The 16,354-nt window shown below is 40.7% G+C and overlaps 1 protein-coding gene and 1 long non-coding RNA gene across 13 annotated transcripts in view; one reads left to right on the top strand and one right to left on the bottom strand.

The window, feature by feature from the left end:
- Positions 1 to 16,354, bottom strand: part of PRUNE2 (prune homolog 2 with BCH domain) — a 318,783-nt gene that overhangs the window by 5,184 nt on the left and 297,245 nt on the right. For 2 of the 8 annotated variants that reach the window (XR_011379488.2, XM_051858830.3), the window contains exons 15-17: positions 15,696 to 15,782; positions 12,104 to 12,202; positions 8,735 to 8,770 (exon numbers count right to left, since the gene is read on the bottom strand). Coding sequence is in view for 7 of the 8 variants with exons in the window: in XM_051858830.3 (XP_051714790.2) it covers positions 8,735 to 8,770; positions 12,104 to 12,202; positions 15,696 to 15,782 (222 nt within the window). In the remaining variant the exon portion in view is untranslated. Of the gene's footprint in view, positions 1 to 2,849; positions 2,898 to 8,187; positions 8,227 to 8,734; positions 8,771 to 12,103; positions 12,203 to 15,695; positions 15,783 to 16,354 lie in introns of all 8 variants that reach the window. The other 6 variants (XM_017341931.4, XM_051858799.3, XM_089336601.1 and 3 more) reach the window with 6 other exon arrangements.
- Positions 10,226 to 16,354, top strand: part of LOC138844083 (uncharacterized) — a 31,890-nt gene continuing 25,761 nt past the window's right edge. For 3 of the 5 annotated variants that reach the window (XR_016236683.1, XR_016236680.1, XR_016236682.1), the window contains exon 1: positions 10,232 to 10,364. This is a non-coding gene — a long non-coding RNA (uncharacterized LOC138844083). Of the gene's footprint in view, positions 10,365 to 16,354 lie in introns of all 5 variants that reach the window. The other 2 variants (XR_016236684.1, XR_016236681.1) reach the window with 1 other exon arrangement.

Genomic DNA, 16,354 nt, shown 5'->3' with positions numbered 1-16,354 from the left:
TTTAAACACAGGATCCTTTTTGAAAAAAATACTCCTTTTAATGAGTATTGAATAGAAAAGCATTCTTCCTCATTTGGGGGCAGCTGGGTTTGGTTTTCTAGAACCAACTTGAACGTGAAACAGCAGTCTTCCCATGGTTTTCCTACCAGCCCTCTGGACTTCTCATGTGAGGTTCGTTACAGTGTGTGACATTGCAGTTTAAAGAGTGGAAACACTTGGGTATCCTGTAGGAAGCAGGAGGGGAGCCTTCCCTTCTCTCTCTGCAGCGGTGAGACCATGACAGGATCCACTCATACTCATGTTATTCTCGGTCTGATCAGGCCCCTTGAAGGTGAATCTTTGCCTGTGTTGTAGTTCACCCACTCACCACCAGCTCCTGAAGGTGTAAAGTGCTTCCATCAGAGCTCCTCACTGCCCTCGAGGGCCTGGGGTGGCCAGAGGCCTGTGGAAGCTAACAGAAATGCCCGCTTCCAATACAAAAGGAAGCCAGACAGCCAGGGCCAGAGTCAGCGATTCTCACCACTCTGGCCCCCATCCCAGATCTTGTCCTGGGTGCTGTGGCCGTGGGGTGGGGCAAGGGAAAGGAGAGGGAAGCCAGGACAAGAAGGTGCTCTTTTCAGCAGTGGGGAGGAAGAGTAACACTTTGCACCCTCCTTGCCTCCCACACACCCCACACTGGCGTTAACCCAAATGAGAAGCAATGGTTTGCCTTCTCCTCAACCCAAACAGCCCTCTAAATGAATGAGGAACACAACAGTTGAAGCAGGCCCAGGAGTGGGTAAGCCCGAAGATGTAGCAGCCACGGGTAGACCAGTGAGTGAGTGGGCTCTCAAGCCATCCATCCACACAGTGTGTGAACTCGGTACCCTTAACTGCTCCAGAGGGTGCTGCTTGGGGAAGGGAGGGAAAACTGTGCTGTATTTGCAGAGTCAGGTTTGCCTGAGGTGTTTTGGCTTTGCAGAATTTCATGTAGCAACTTTGTGTAGCAGTTGTTTGCATCTCAAAGAGGTGGGACCAGAGTGTCCTTGAGAAAAGTTCCTATGTCATTTGAAAGGTCCCTTTACAGCCTTGTGCTTTGTGCACTTTTCAGTTGGAACTTCCTTTTTGGAGTTTTCTGCCTAGGTTTCCTTTACAGTGTAAGGTCACCATGGCAACCGCAGATAGTGCCCTGGGATTTTTCCAATATCTCTTTGGATCCCCAGGAAAAGGTTGGAGATCCAAAGAGAACAAAAAGGCGACAAAAGAAATCCACTTAACTGCTTTTTGCTTCTCCTTCCTGATTCCTGGGAATACAGATAATGTTAAACTCCCCACAATGAAACCAAATTAGAAGTCCCTAGCTGGATGGTCTGGTTGTCTCAGAAAGTGTCGGTGACCACAGTTTTTCCCTGCAACTGACTTGGCCATGAACTATACTCTTTGGTGAGTGATGTTACTCTTAATTATATCATAGATGGCACAACCATTCCAGCATTGAGTCTACTTACTGCTCTGTGATATAAAAACCGTTGTCTGCACAGGTGTTAGTATAGACACTCAGGTCCCATATCCCAGTATCTGAGTTCAATGCTGGGCTCTGGCTCTTGACTCCAGGTTCCTGCTAATGCAGACCCTAGGGCTCTACCATACTTGTTGACTGAAGTAATTGAATTCCTGCTACCCATGTGAGATCTCAGTTGAGTTACCGGCATCTGGCTTTGGCCCTTTGGGGAGAGACTCAGCAGATGGGAGCTCTCACGTCTCTCTCCCTCTCTCTGCCTCTCAAATAAATAATAGTAATGATTGGCTCCAGGATGGTACAGCCAAGTTTTGAATCCCAGTGCCAGGCCATGTGTTACTTAAATATGTAAGTACTATAAAATGTTGGTCTTGGCTGGCGCCGTGGCTCAATAGGCTAATCCTCCGCCTTGCAGCGCCAGCACACTGGGTTCTAGTCCTGGTCGGGGCGCCGGATTCTGTCCCGGTTGCCCCTCTTCCAGGCCAGCTCACTGCTGTGGCCCGGGAGTGCAGTGGAGGATGGCCCAAGTGCTTGGGCCCTGCACCCGCATGGGAGACCAGGAGAAGCACCTGGCTCCTGGCTTCGGATCAGCATGATGCACCGGCCGCAGTGCGCTGGCCGCGGCGGCCATTGGAGGGTGAACCAATGGCAAAGGAAGACCTTTCTCGCTGTCTCTCTCTCTCTCACTGTCCACTCTGCCTGTCAAAAAATAAAAAAAATTAAAAAAAAAAGTTGGTCTTGTCAGATAACCTCTCTGTGCCTCTTTCCTCATTTGTAAAGCATAGTTCATGAGCTTATTGTAAGGATTAAAACCAGACACTGTGAGTTAAGCTTTTTACAGAATCTGGAATGTGATAAGGACTCAATAGTTGTCAGATTCTCATTTCTGACAAGGTGGGAATCATCCAACCACATCATTCCTGAAGTCTCATCCGGACTCCACTGTCTCCTAGAATTTGCAGACAAGGACATTTTCTCCCCTAATCACCAAAAATTAAGTTCAAATGGAAGTTCCAACTTTCACTAATTAAAATGGATGATGTAATTCAGAAAGCAGCGCTGCATTTCTCTCACCCAAATGTTCTTACATCTGGCACAAATATTCATTTTCCACTTGTTTTGGGTTTGGAAAAACCTAATGCTATGTAAAGATCTGGGTTGTCCCGAGTGGTGATGATGATGTTAAGATGGCAAACTTTTATTTAAGTTTCTAATTTCAAGAATAGAGCACATGAAAGCTGAACATCTAAACAGAGTTTACCCAATCCTCAATGAATCTTTCTCTTTCAGAGCCCAGCCATACAACACTACAAGTAAAACCACATAGCAGTTATGAATGGTGAAGTCTTACTCCTTCTCCATAGAAGACATTTCTGGATCATTGTAAAGGCAGCTAGTTCTGAGTGCAAGAAAAAAATAGGAAGCAGTCATCATTTTCTCCATTATCAACAACTCTGTTAGCACAACATATTGGGGGCATTTGGAGCTGTTTAACATGCTCCCATTTCCAATACAGGACAAATCCACACCTGAACAGAAGATGATAGAACTCAGTTGTGATTCTTAGAGCACATGTTTAAAATGTAGTAATTATCCATGGTTTAGAAACAAAAAAGGAAGATTAAAAGCTCCAGAAACCTCTGGTAGTCTCCTCTGTCCTTGTCATTTTTTTCCTGACTTTTCAAGTTATCTTATTCAGAGAATATAAAGTTTCAAATTATATATGTACCCCAAATAATCAAATCTCTACACAAAAGGGAAAATTATGTGTGTACCCCAATTAATAAGATACTCTACACAAAATGGAAAATCTTTTCTTTAGCAGCCTAGTTTTCTTTACACATGAACACAGTTAACTTTCCATTTTCACAAGAATGAGGATTTTCCAAGACACTACAAGAAAAAAAAAATGCCAGTGTCAGTCTTCCATCTTGTGGTAACAGGAAAATCAAAGGACTCTTGGCAGTCTCAATAGCAGAGCTGTGTTCAGGTAGAATCCATGAATCCAGCACTGAACTAAACTGTCTATGTCCAGGAAGAAAAATATGACCATATAAAATAATGAAATAAAAGGTTTTTGATGGTGTTTGCATAAGATGAGGTTTTCATCTAAGCTGAGGCATTTCTGATATTCTGTATTGGTGTGATTCCTCTTTTTAGAAAATTTCACACTTTTTTATTAATTCCTGATTAATACTTAATATATCTCAACTTTTATTTTTTTTCCTTAGTAAACATTCTATTATTGGCAAGTAAACACTATTTAAAGGGATTCTATGGATCTTTTTAAATGTCTAAGTTCCTTTTGTAGTGTGAATGATTTAGCAAGCTAATTTACCTGTTTGTACATAGGTAGTTTGTTGAAAATGGCAGAAGTCTTTCATCCCAGGCAGGACAGCACCACCCCCACCTCACTCCTCACCATTCTTCCTGGTGGTTGGGTACTTTTATGGGGAATATTTGGCAACTTGAGTGAACAAGATAGTCAAAGAAGTGGTGACTGTGTGCTAGGAAAACCTAGCAAAGCTGGAATGGGACCAAGCAAAGGCAATCTTCCAAACCCAGCTTTCCTGCTTTTTAATATTGAGTAATCCCTCCAAAGAAAACAGCAATTTGCAAGCCATTGAATAGCATCCCTCCAAAGGCAGTACATGGATTCGTCTCCATTTTCAAAATAAGAATGGTTCTATGTACACTCTTTATCCTTGAAAGTATTTTCTTTCCTGCATGAATCTAAGATTTTAAAGAAATAATAAGTCAGGTTGTGCAGATCACCTCCTAAAGGTCCATCAGAGGTCAGATGCCAAGTGAGTGGGTGTGTGTGTATCTGAGCAGAAGGGGGAAATCAAGCAAAACAATAGGATAGACAGGTTTGCTCCCTGACAAAATATGCAAGGGACTTCAAAAATTCATGGGAAAATGGAATTAAAATTTTGGTGCAAAAATTTTTTGAAATCCAAGCATAGTTTCCTCATGCATCTTACATGAACTTTTCTTAAAAAAGATTTATTTACTTATTTGAAAGACAGAGTTACAGAGATGGGGAGGGAGAAAGAGAGAGAGAGATATCTTCTATCAATTGGTTGGTTCACTCCCCAAGTGGCTGCAACTGGCCAAAGCCAGGAGCCTGGAACTCCCTCTAAGTCTCCTATGGGGGTGGCAGGGGCCCAGGTACATAGGCCATTTTCCACTGCTTTCCCAGGCACACTAGCAGGGAGCTGGATCAGGTATTAGAACCAGGGCTAAGGACGGCGCTGCAGCTCAATAGCCTAATCCTCCTCCTTGCGGCGCCGGCACACCGGGTTCTAGTCCCTGTCAGGGCAATGGATTCTGTCCTGGTAGCACCTCTTCCAGGCCAGCTCTCTGCTGTGGCCAGGGAGTGCAGTGGAGGATGGCCCAAGTGCTTGGGCCCTGCACCCCATGGGAGACCAGGAGAAGCACTTTGCTCCTGCCTTCGGATTGGCGCAGTGCGCCGGCCACAGCGCGCTGGCCGCGGCGGCCATTGGAGGGTGAACCAATGGCAAAGGAAGACCTTTCTCTTTGTCTCTCTCTCTCATTGTCCACTCTGCCTGTCAAAACAAACAAACAAACAAACAAACAAAAAAACAAAACAAAACAAAACAAAAACAAAACAGGGCTCATATGGGATGCTGGCATTGCAGGTGGTGGATTAACCCACTCTGCCACAACACCAGACCCTAACATGAACTTTCTGAAGATCCTTTAAATACATGGGTTTCAAAAAATTTTTTGCACCAAAATAAATTTATCTATTAATTCCACCTTCCAAGAACTTTTTGAACTTTCCTCGTGTATTTGACTTTGGTTAGACCCAGCCTAAAGCTTTGTAATTAAGTGGAAATTCAGGGCTCATCTGTGAAGAGAAAGAACCTGGGGAATATTTAGCCTCTAGCCACAGGTTTGCAGTAATTACATTTTCTGAGTCAGAAATCATCCTTTCGTCTGTCCTAAGACTCAGGGGCCACTACAGTGGCTGAGAGGTAGTTGAGAAGATTTAGTGGGCATGCCACAGCGGTGGGATTCTGGGGCGTTCTTATCATCTGTGAGGTCGAGAGCAGAATTCTCTCTCCTTCCATGCTTCCAAATGTGCAGATGTATTTTAATCCCTTAGATATGTGATGTCACCATCAAAAGAAACAAGCATTCTTCAGGCAAATAGTTTACACGCTGGATTCAAAGCAAGATGGTATACTCCTAAGATCAATCTATTTCTTTTTATTTAGCCCTTTACTTGAAAGCAGAAGTTTTCAAAGCACAGACCTGAGATGGGTATCAGAGCTTCACCAGGAATTTGTTAGAAATGCAGATTTTCCAGTCCCACCCCAGATCTACTGAAATAGAGTCTTTGGGGTGAAGCGCAGGATAACAAGCGGTGCACAGTAAAGTGTGAGAACTGCCGCTCCACAGTAATGAACGTGTCCCTGCAGAACGAGTTATTTTACACCGAGAGCCACTCAGTCTCTACTGTGTGCTGGGCATGAGCGGCGTGGGTCCTTTAGAAAGAAAACCAAGACTTCTCAGGGACAAGGGAAGAAAACAAAATGAGGAATGGGAGAGAAAAAATCTAAACTTACACAACTAAACCAAAAAACAACTACTTCACTACCATAGCTAAGTGGGAAGTGTATAAATATTAAAGGAAATAAATCTATCAAAGGAGGCAAGATTTCATGGTAGGACAATTTGGACAAAAAAACCAAATAGGATATCATGATTTCATGGTGGGTTTGGCTGTAAAATTATTGGTGTCCTCTCCCTTCGCCTTTTATCTTGAAAATAACTGTTTAATTCCATTAGTATGTTATCATCCTAGAAAAGTAAATCTGAAAGAGAAACTCACTGAGGTGTCTCTCTGGGGAAATTCATGCACAAGTCAATTTGAAAATAGATCAATGTTAACAGGATACGCTACACCCATACTTAGTTCTTTGATCCCTAATATTTTCCTTACTTACCCAACTGCTTATTTATAACAAATGAGGTAGACACTATGAAGGTACAGTTAGAATAAAAAAATTACATAATATTGAATTCTCTTTGTGTAAATGCATGATAGTTATCTTGAAATGAAATTATAGGACAGGGATATTAAGGCAATTAACTACAATAATGCTAAGTTTTCAAAGCAAAAACTTTCCCTTTCATTTTAAACAAAAAATATCCACATTAGGAGCATAGAATTGTGGGCAACTCGGAATAAAAAATGTCTAAATGGATTGTTTTAATGAGAAACTGGCATTTACAAATATGCATAAGTACTTCGTTATTTAGTCAGATTTGTAGGATTTCTGCTTTTGCAGTATCTATTAAAATGAGAGTTGGCAATAAAAATGTACAGCCTAAGCAACATTTGAAATGGGGTAGGAGTCAATGTACTTAATCCAGCAAACTTTCCAAGTAGTATTTGCCTACATTTTACATATGGTGTCAGAAAATTTCTTTGTAACTTGGAAAGCAGGAAAGGCAATGATTGGCTACTCATTGAGAGCAGTGCTGGGCTGATTTCCTATTGGCTGGACTATTTTACTACTCGGTAGGGGCATAGTACTAAACAATTTCTGCCCAGTAGAAAAGATATCCCCAATGCTACATTTTATTGTGCTCTTGGGCATTAATCAGTTTTATACCTAATTCAACCATCTTAACCAAACATTCTTTTATAGATTGCCTATTTAATAGTCCCTCCTTACCCATGATTTTGCCTTCCATGGTTTCAGTGACTTGCAGCCAACAACCATGTTCCAAAAATATGAAATGGAAAATTATATAAATAAATAATTCAAAGGTTTTAAACAACTTTTAGTGTAGTGTATTGTTGTAATTGTTCTATTTTATTATTAGATACTGTTAATTTCATAGTGCTAAATTTATAAATTAAATGTTATTATGGTATGAATGTATAGGGAAAAAATTGTATTTATAAGGTTTGCTTCTAGCTGTAGTTTCAGGCATCCCAGGAACATATTGGAACACATCTTGCACAGGTCAGAGGGAATACTATAGATTTCTAGCTTCTCAAATGCTCTCTGAACTAGGTCCTCCATTTAATAATTAGTTGAGTAAAATTATTGGTATTCATTTTATACTTGCCTTTTTGAAAAGTCATACAATAGTGAACAATGACTCTTTCCTAGTCATCAAAATAGTTCAGGGGCTATTAGTTAAGTGATATTTCCAAGTCACTAAATAAGTGTTGTTTTTTAAATCCTGAAAAGGCATTAAACTGATTCTATAAAAATCTCCATAAATGTTGACTTGCTATCCTTTCACCCTGTTGGTGTGAATTAGTGAGGATCTATGGTTTTGGTGTAGGTAATGATCACCTGATATTACATTCAATATGGCAATACCTGTGATATGTTTATACTGTGATGCATGTACATTAAAAAAATTAAACAGTGAAAAAGGCATTCCCTAAGATAACCAAGATTATGGGGGGAAATGGAGCAAGATTAACAAAGATGGCACCAATTGTGGGCTACTTTACAAATCTGTAGGAGCAGATATTAACCTGTAGATTTTTATCCAGCAAAATTTTCAAGAAATTTTTAGAAAGGAATATTATTATCAAGATGCAAGAATAAGACACCAGGCATGCAGATTCTCTCAATTCATTCCTGAATGCAAGCCAACGTCACGCCAGCTGCTAAATGAAAACCAGGTCTTACTTAGCTGCTTCTGATGCTTCCCTCAGTTCTTCATCCAGTCTGCATGAGCAAAAATTATCGGCGTAGAAAAGAAACAAAAAAGAAGCAAGCAGAGCATGAGAGTCACTCAGCAAAGCAGAGCCAAACATAAGTGCTGGGATACGCTTTTAAAAACCGTCCTCTGGAGCACCAAGACTCACTCAAATGTGGCGTCATGTCCTCCCATTCAGTGTTCATGTACATTTACTTTGCAAATTCCTTTGTAAAGCTAGGTATACAAGTTGCAACATGCTGTCTGAATAAAGCTGAAAACATCCACATCCGTGTGTTGGGTACAGTTAAAGTTAGCTTGCAGCCTGGGCCAGGTCAGGGCTGGATCTGGTTTAGTAGGTTCAGTTGCAAATCAGGTTGACCTCAACAGCTTTACACACAGGACAAAGACTGGAAAGGGCATACAAGGGACAGACACAAGAACCTCGGGCTCTGGTAGCATGTTGAGGTCACCCCCGAGTAAATCACTGGTGGACACACACAGAGAGGCCAGCGTGAATTGTAGACCAGATTTTACCTCACACTTCTCTTATACGATCTCTCTTCATCGTACCTTATGAGATAAAAGACGCACACCATAAAGAAAATGAGCAAACAGAAGGGGAAAAAACAACACATAAATGTTTTATACAATGGTCAAAACTTAAAAGACCTATCCAAATAGTACATGGGCATTTGGGAGAAATCTAACTTTCATTTGATAATAATCAATAATTTATAAATATATACAGTCAATTCTCATTATTTGCACATTCTGTGTTTGCAAATTTGCCTGCCACGGTTTGATCCTCAGATTTGGAGCATAAGAACTACAAGCCAGAACAAACCTCCTAACCTACCCCGTCTGTGGTATTGTGTTATTAACAATGGAAAGTGAACTAGACATTACCTGTTCACTAAAATATATTTATAACCGCAAAACCTTTTTGGGTCACATGTGGACATGTGCAGGGTGGTGAAAATCTGAGTTGCTTTTCTCATTGTTGTACTTTTTGTTGCTGATTCTGCTGCTTGAACTGTCCCTTAGCATAGTGTTGGAGTGCTGTGTAGTATTCCTAAGCACAAGAAAACAGATGTGCCTTACAGAGAAACACTTATGTTAGATAAGCTTATTTTAGGGACAACTTACAGTGAAGTTGTCTGTGAGATCAATGTTAATGAATGAACAATCTATACTAAGGAAGGTGCCCTCAAACAGAAACACATGTCAAACAAGGTGATGTACTGATCAGTTGATGAACATGTGACCACAGCTTCCTCTAGAAATAACAGTTCAGTATTTGCTAATGAAGTGTTTGCAGCGACTTTATAAAAAAATAACTGCCACAAATAATGAGAATCAACTGAAATCAATGACTATAAATCTGATTCCAGGTTGGGCAAATTTTTCTTTTGTTGAAGCCCTTTGATGACAGGCTCCATCCCACCTGAATATGGTTTTGAGCTTGGCCAAGACCAGATACTTTGAATGTTAGTAATAAAAAGAAATTATGGCTTCTATCAATTAGAAAATTACATTATGTGGAAATAAGACAATGCAAGCCAGTAATGGAGAGGGTGTCCAAGGAAACAGATTAGTAAGACAGAAGAAAACACACACAAAGTGCTCAATTTCTTCCTCCAGAAGAATATTTTTGCAAATGGAATACTTTCTGCTGAAGTGAATTTTCCCAACCAGAGCCTTTGAAAACTGACGTGTGTAGATGCGTGAGAAGTGGCCTGGGCTTGTTTAAGTTCTCACTGAAACTTCCTGTATTATGGTGAGCCTCTCAAAACAATGACTATACTGCAGAACATTGTGGATTGCCAACTCTGTGCTGGCAGCTTCCGGACGCTTTGTGGATATTATTCTCATTCTATCCTCCGGATCATTCTGGGAAGTGTGATTTACTTCCTCATTTTACAGATGCTGAAGCTGAGACTCAGAGGATTTGAATAGGTGGTTTGAAACCTCAGAGACATTGTGAGATGGTAGGGAAGACTCAACTCGAAGCTTCTGGAGCCCAAGCTTTTTCCACTCTGTTGCTTGTAACTGCTACACCATGGAAGCATCACCATATTTATCAGGAAAGCGGCTGATGCTCATTTCCACTGGAGCAGAGAATGGCCTTGTCATCTCTTACAGAAGGACAGAGAGCATAGAAGAGGTAAGTGGCTAGTACTTTTTCAATTTCAGGAGTAGAAGTGGGGGCGGCGCTGTGGTGTAGCAGGTAAAGCCACTGCCTACAGTGCCAGCATCCCATATGGACGCCGGTTCGAGACCCGGCTGTTCCACTTCCCATCCAGCTCTCTGCTGTGGCCTGGGAAAGCAGTAGAAAGCCCAAGTGCTTCGGCCCCTGCACCCGCATGGGAGACCGGGAGGAAGCTCCTGGCTCCTGACTTCGGATCAGTGCAGCTTAGCTCTGGCAGCTGTGTCCAACTGGGGAATGAACCAGCAGATGAAAGACCTCTGTCTCTCTCTGCCTCTCCTTCTCTCTCTGTGTAACTGACTTATAAATAAATCAATCTTTTAAAAAAAAGACTTCTTAAAAAAATAAAAGAGAAAAAAAAAGAAAAAGGGTAGAAGTGGAGTTTGGAGACAGAGTGCACAATTTTGAGGCAGCAGGCCAGAGCTGTGAGGTGTGCCGGTGGTGGGAACTCTATGAAGCTATAAGCCTGTTGGGGTCATTAGCAGTTAGGATCTTATGAAGTCTCTGCTTGATTCAGTGGAACTCAATGGGCACTGTGTGTCCATTTAGTATCCTGTGTTCATGCCTCATACTGGGATGCAGGAAAACCAAATGTTCCTGTTCTGGAGCCTTGACTTTAGTTGCACACTTTGACGGGGGTAAAGAGCATGGCCGTTTCAGTGCCAGATTGACCTGGATCTGATTCCAGTTTCATCTCTTCCTGTTTTACAACCTGCACTTTGCAAAGTAACTTCTTACAAAGTTATCTTCCCTGCATCTGTAAAGTGGGGGTTTATTATGGAGAGCAAAATAAATAGCATAAATAGAGCATCTCTACGCCCAGCTCATCTCAGACACATTAAATACAAATCCTTGCCTTTGAGTTTCTGTGCCTTTCTTTAAAAAAAAATTTTAAGTGAGGGAATTCTTTTGTGGAATCCCAAATTGGGAGGTCCATTTTGCTGATCATCTTATGGAGGAAGATTGGCCACACTTGTCCGTTCTTTGAAGTGATGGCAAATTTTTTTTAAATAATCATATATAAAACTAGTGAATCTGACCCAGTGGAAGAGAAAACAGGACAGAAAGCAGTGGTTCTGTGCAAAACATACCAGTGTTCCTGTTGCAAAACCCCAGCTCTACATACTTGCTTAGTTGACATTGACTCTTATCTCTTATTTTTGCAGCATAATGCTGAGACTTCAGTATCTATGCTTTCCCCTTACAGGCCAGGGCCCAACCATCCCACCCACCACTGGGGAAACAACCACCTGATCTTGCATCTAAAGGAAATCATGGGGAAAAAAAGGTTTAGAAAAAAAAACAAACAAAGCATCCTATTTCTATCTTCCTGGGGTTATGCAGATGAATTACTTTAGGAAAGACAATAAAGACATCCAAACTACCCTAGCCCCTTACTGTGTCTGTGCCAAGTAGGGGACAGGATGTTATATTTATGCCTTCTCCAAAGTGGACATATAATTCAAAGTAAAAATGAATAATAACCAATAATTTCTAGAAGGCTGTGTGAAAGAGGCTCTAAAAGAATAGATAGCTGCAGCTTATAGGAAAAAAATACACATTTATTGGAGAATATTTAGTATTTCTCTTAAAAATAAGGTGTTATTTTCCCCACTATTCCAGAGGTGAGTTCTTCTCCAACCCCCTCTCCAAGCACATACTGTTTCTCAACAAATCCTCAAAACCATCATACTTACTTGACGATGCTCTCTGGAATGTGGATGCAATCCATTGGTATCAGCCCGCTGAGTTCTGATAAGCTACTAACATATTTAATTTTACTGCTAAATTTTGAACTAGGGAAAAAAAAGAAATCATTAGTTGTAAAGTCACCATTGACTCTTGATAATCCTGATATACTTAATACCATGTCACAGCATTCTTACTAAGAAGAAAGGTTATCATTATTTGAGTTCTTACTGCTGCTATTGTTTTACTTATTTATTTTAAATTGACAAATAAAATTGTGCATATTTATCATGTACAACATGACATTTCAAAATATGTATGTATTATTGAGTGGCTAAGTTGAGATATTTAACATATGCATTACTTCCTATACTTGTTATTTTTGTAGCATCTAACCCAGTGCACGGCACAAATAACTTGCTTTTTAAAATGAATTCACCATATGTCTCTGCATATACCTTACTCTTTAGCAGCAAAAATAATATAATGAAGTTCAGTGATCTCTTTTTTTCAGGCCTAAAACTTGATAACAGTGAGGTAAAATTGATTCAAAAGGGGAATCTTTACAGAAGATTTTTCCAGGATGAAATTGTCAGACACGATGGTTATATGCTTGACATTCATGTCCTTTAGAACTCGGCAGACAATTGAGTTCAGAGTCTGTGTTATCCTACACTGGAGCCAGCTTGCTGCTGATTTTAAGTTTTAATGTCTTTAGCTGAGGATTGTTTCTCTGGTTTTTAAATATTAAAAAAGTCAAGAATATTTTGTGACATGTGAAACTATAAGAGATGCTATTTCAACGTTCACAAACAAAATTTCATGAGAACACATCACTTATTGATTTATATATTGTCTATGACTGCTTTTGTTCTACCATGGCGGAACTGTGTACTTGTGATTAAGATCATATGGTCAGTGAATCCTAAAATATTTACTGTTTGATCCTTTACAGTTGATGTTTGCTGGTACCTGCTTTAGATAATTTATATGACCTCCTTGAGCCTCGGGGTTCCTTCCACGTGATGCAAACAGTAACTATTATCTCCTTCAGTGGACTATCCTTTAGCATTAAATGAGATAATATATGTAAGCACCCACTCAATGCAAGTCACTATTATATACCATTTACCAAAAACACTATTGTTGCAATGTCATATTAGTAATGTCATTGTTATTAGGTAAAAACTCCTTTCAACAGTGCTGAAGTATAATCAATATTCAATATTGTAACAAATATTATCTATCAAGAAAAATCATATATGTTTTCTAATTATGAGCTGAACTATTAAACAAATATCCATGAATCAGTAACAGTAGTGTTCTTTATGAAGATTTACTTTGAAAGCAGAGCAACACAGAGATGGGGAGAGACAGAGAGGTCTTTCATCTGTTGGTTCACTCCCCAAGTAGCGGCAACAGCCAGGGCTGGGCCAGGATCCAGGAACTCCACCCATGTTTCCCATGTATGTGGTAGGGGCAAAAATACTTGGGTCATCATTCACTGCCTTCCCAGGTGCATTGGCAGGGAGCTGGATTGGAAGTGTAATAGTTGGCACATTCTCAGTGCAGGTGTCACAATACCAGCCTCACCTGATGTACCACAATGCAGGTCCCTGATATTTACCTTTTTACCCACTAAACTTCTTATACACTTAACAATGTACATCTATTATTTTCTGAATTTATTTATTCATAAGTCAGAATTACAGAGAGAGAGAGGGTGTGTTATCTTCCATCTGCTGGTTCACTCCCCAAATGGCCATGATGGCCAGGACTGGGCCAGGCTGAAGCCAGAGGCAGGAGTTTCTTCCTGGTGTCCCATGTGGATACAGGGGCCCAAGCACCTGGCCATCCTCTGCTGCTTTCCCAGGCACAGTAGAGGGAGCCGGATCAGAAGCAGAGCAGCTGGGACTTGAACAGGTATCCATATGAGGTGCTGGCGCCTCAGATGGCGACCTACCCTGCTGCACCACAGCACTGCCCCCTGTACATCTATTCTTATTTTCTTTTTAAAGAATTTACTGCAGTTATTAAAATAAGTGGGGTTTTGCATGCCTTAAATAGTTAATTTGTGAAACATTGTTTGAAAGGGAGAGAGAGAGAGAGAGAGAGAGAGGGAGAAAGTTCCCATCTTCTGGTTTATGTGGGTGCCGGGGACCAAAGTAGCTGAGCCATGACCACTGCCTCCAGGGATCTGTATTGGCAGGAAGCTGGAGTTAGGAGCTGGACCAGGTTCCCTGACATGGAGCATGAGCATCTTAACCCATATCTGAACTGCTGGGCTAAATGCCTGCCTCCACAATATTTTGAAAAGCAATTTAATCTAGTAGAGTAAACAGCTAACCTCTGGCAGAGTAAAGCAGGCTCAATTCTGCTACTCAATATGCTAGATTTTTTTACATCTATGTAAAAAAAATAAAGGATTTTAATGTTCAATTTTTTATCTGAAAGCAATCAGAATTTTTATTAGGAATTCATTAAAAACTTTTTAAAAGAACTATTTACTTATTTATTTGAAAGGCAGAGACAGAGAGGAGACAGACAGACAGACAGACAGACATAAAGAGATCTCCCATCTTCTGGTTCACTCCCCAAATGCTCACAACAACCAGGGCTGGGCCAGGCTGAAGCCAGGAGCCCAGAACTCAAACTGGGTCTATTATGGAGGTGGCAGGGACAAAAGTATTCGAGTCATCACCTGCTGTCTCCCAGGGTGCACGTTAGCTGAAAGCTGGAATTGGGAGCAGAGCTGGAACGCCAACCCAGGCACTGCAACATGGAATACTAGGCAGTGTCCTAATGGCTGTGCCAACATGGAATGCAGGATTCCTAAGAGGTATCCTAACGGCTGTGCCAAACTCCCATCTCATTCATAATTTCAGGGCAGGAAATTTTCAATGTAGGTAGTCTGTATCTTGATGGTTGGCACACTTTGTTCTATTTTTAATGTTTCCTAGGAAATACTGACTCTTTCATGTAACTATCTCATCTTACTATACTATAAGCTGTATATTAGTTTTCTTTGCATCTCCTGAAGGCAGGTTATATAACACCTAACAAAATAAGTGGTGCATACATATTCACCAACTTGAAACCAAGGATCCTCAGGGCATCAAAACACATCCCTCAAAATGACTGTTTTTCTAACTTTGGTGACTACAGTATATTTGTACAGAAGTTGGTTAATTTGTAACAATTAACACAAGGATGGCTCCTGTTTTTCTCCTTGAGTAATACTTATTTTCCATTGTCACATAACCATACTTTTCTATTCTCTATAAAATAACTCATTACTCTGAAAGTATTGAATAGTCCCTTTTCTCAGGTGACATAGGAATCTCAGCACTTCATCTTCCATATTTATAGCAGCAATTTAAAGGTCATGTTTTATACTGATTGGGAGGAAATATTCACTATGAAATGATTCTCTTAATTAGAGACTCTTGATGGATACAGTCCAAAATATCTTTCTAGGAAAGGCAGAGGCAAAAAAAATATTTTCCTGGATGTTCTTGGTTCATGAATTCTTGTCTACAGAACAAGGAATACATGTTTTTAGAAACTACTAGTACACTTTTATTATAATGATAGCCATACCTTATAAATGGTCGTGTCACAGCAAGGATTGTTCTGATGAACCAAGATGGATGAACAATAATGAATGATTTCAAATTCTTCCGTAATCTATTTGAAAAACAAAAACATTATATGTTACTCTTAACCCATTTTCAATGGGAATTAAAGCTGAAAATAAATACCCTCATAAGAATATGTAATTGGGGGGAGTTGTAGGCAAGAGAAAGCCATAGAATGGCTATGATTAACAAAAAGAAAGCTCTTTGAGACATAATTTGAAATAATTTCAATCTTCATTCTCCCACAGGAATGAATATAAAATAAAAAGGTGATAATCTTGCAGTACATGCATCTCTAACTGTCATGGCATATTTTTGTTTAATTTTTTTTTTTTTTTTTTTGACAGGCAGAGTGGACAGTGAGAGAGAGAGACAGAGAGAAAGGTCTTCCTTTTGCCGTTGGTTCACCCTCCAACGGCCGCCGCGGCCGGTGCACCGCGCTGATCCCATGGCAGGAGCCAGGTACTTATCCTGGTCTCCCATGGGGTGCAGGGCCCAAGTACTTGGGCCATCCTCCACTGCACTCCCTGGCCACAGCAGAGAGCTGGCCTGGAAGAGGGGCAACCAGAAAAGAATTCCGGCGCCCCGACCGGGACTAGAACCCGGTATGCCGGCGCCGCA

Source organism: Oryctolagus cuniculus, chromosome 1, assembly GCF_051225735.1.
Source record: "Oryctolagus cuniculus isolate XC-2025 breed Fujian yellow rabbit chromosome 1, ASM5122573v1, whole genome shotgun sequence".
NCBI lineage: Eukaryota > Metazoa > Chordata > Mammalia > Lagomorpha > Leporidae > Oryctolagus > Oryctolagus cuniculus.
Note: the sequence above shows the minus strand (reverse complement) of the source record. Positions and strands in the feature narration are given on the sequence as shown.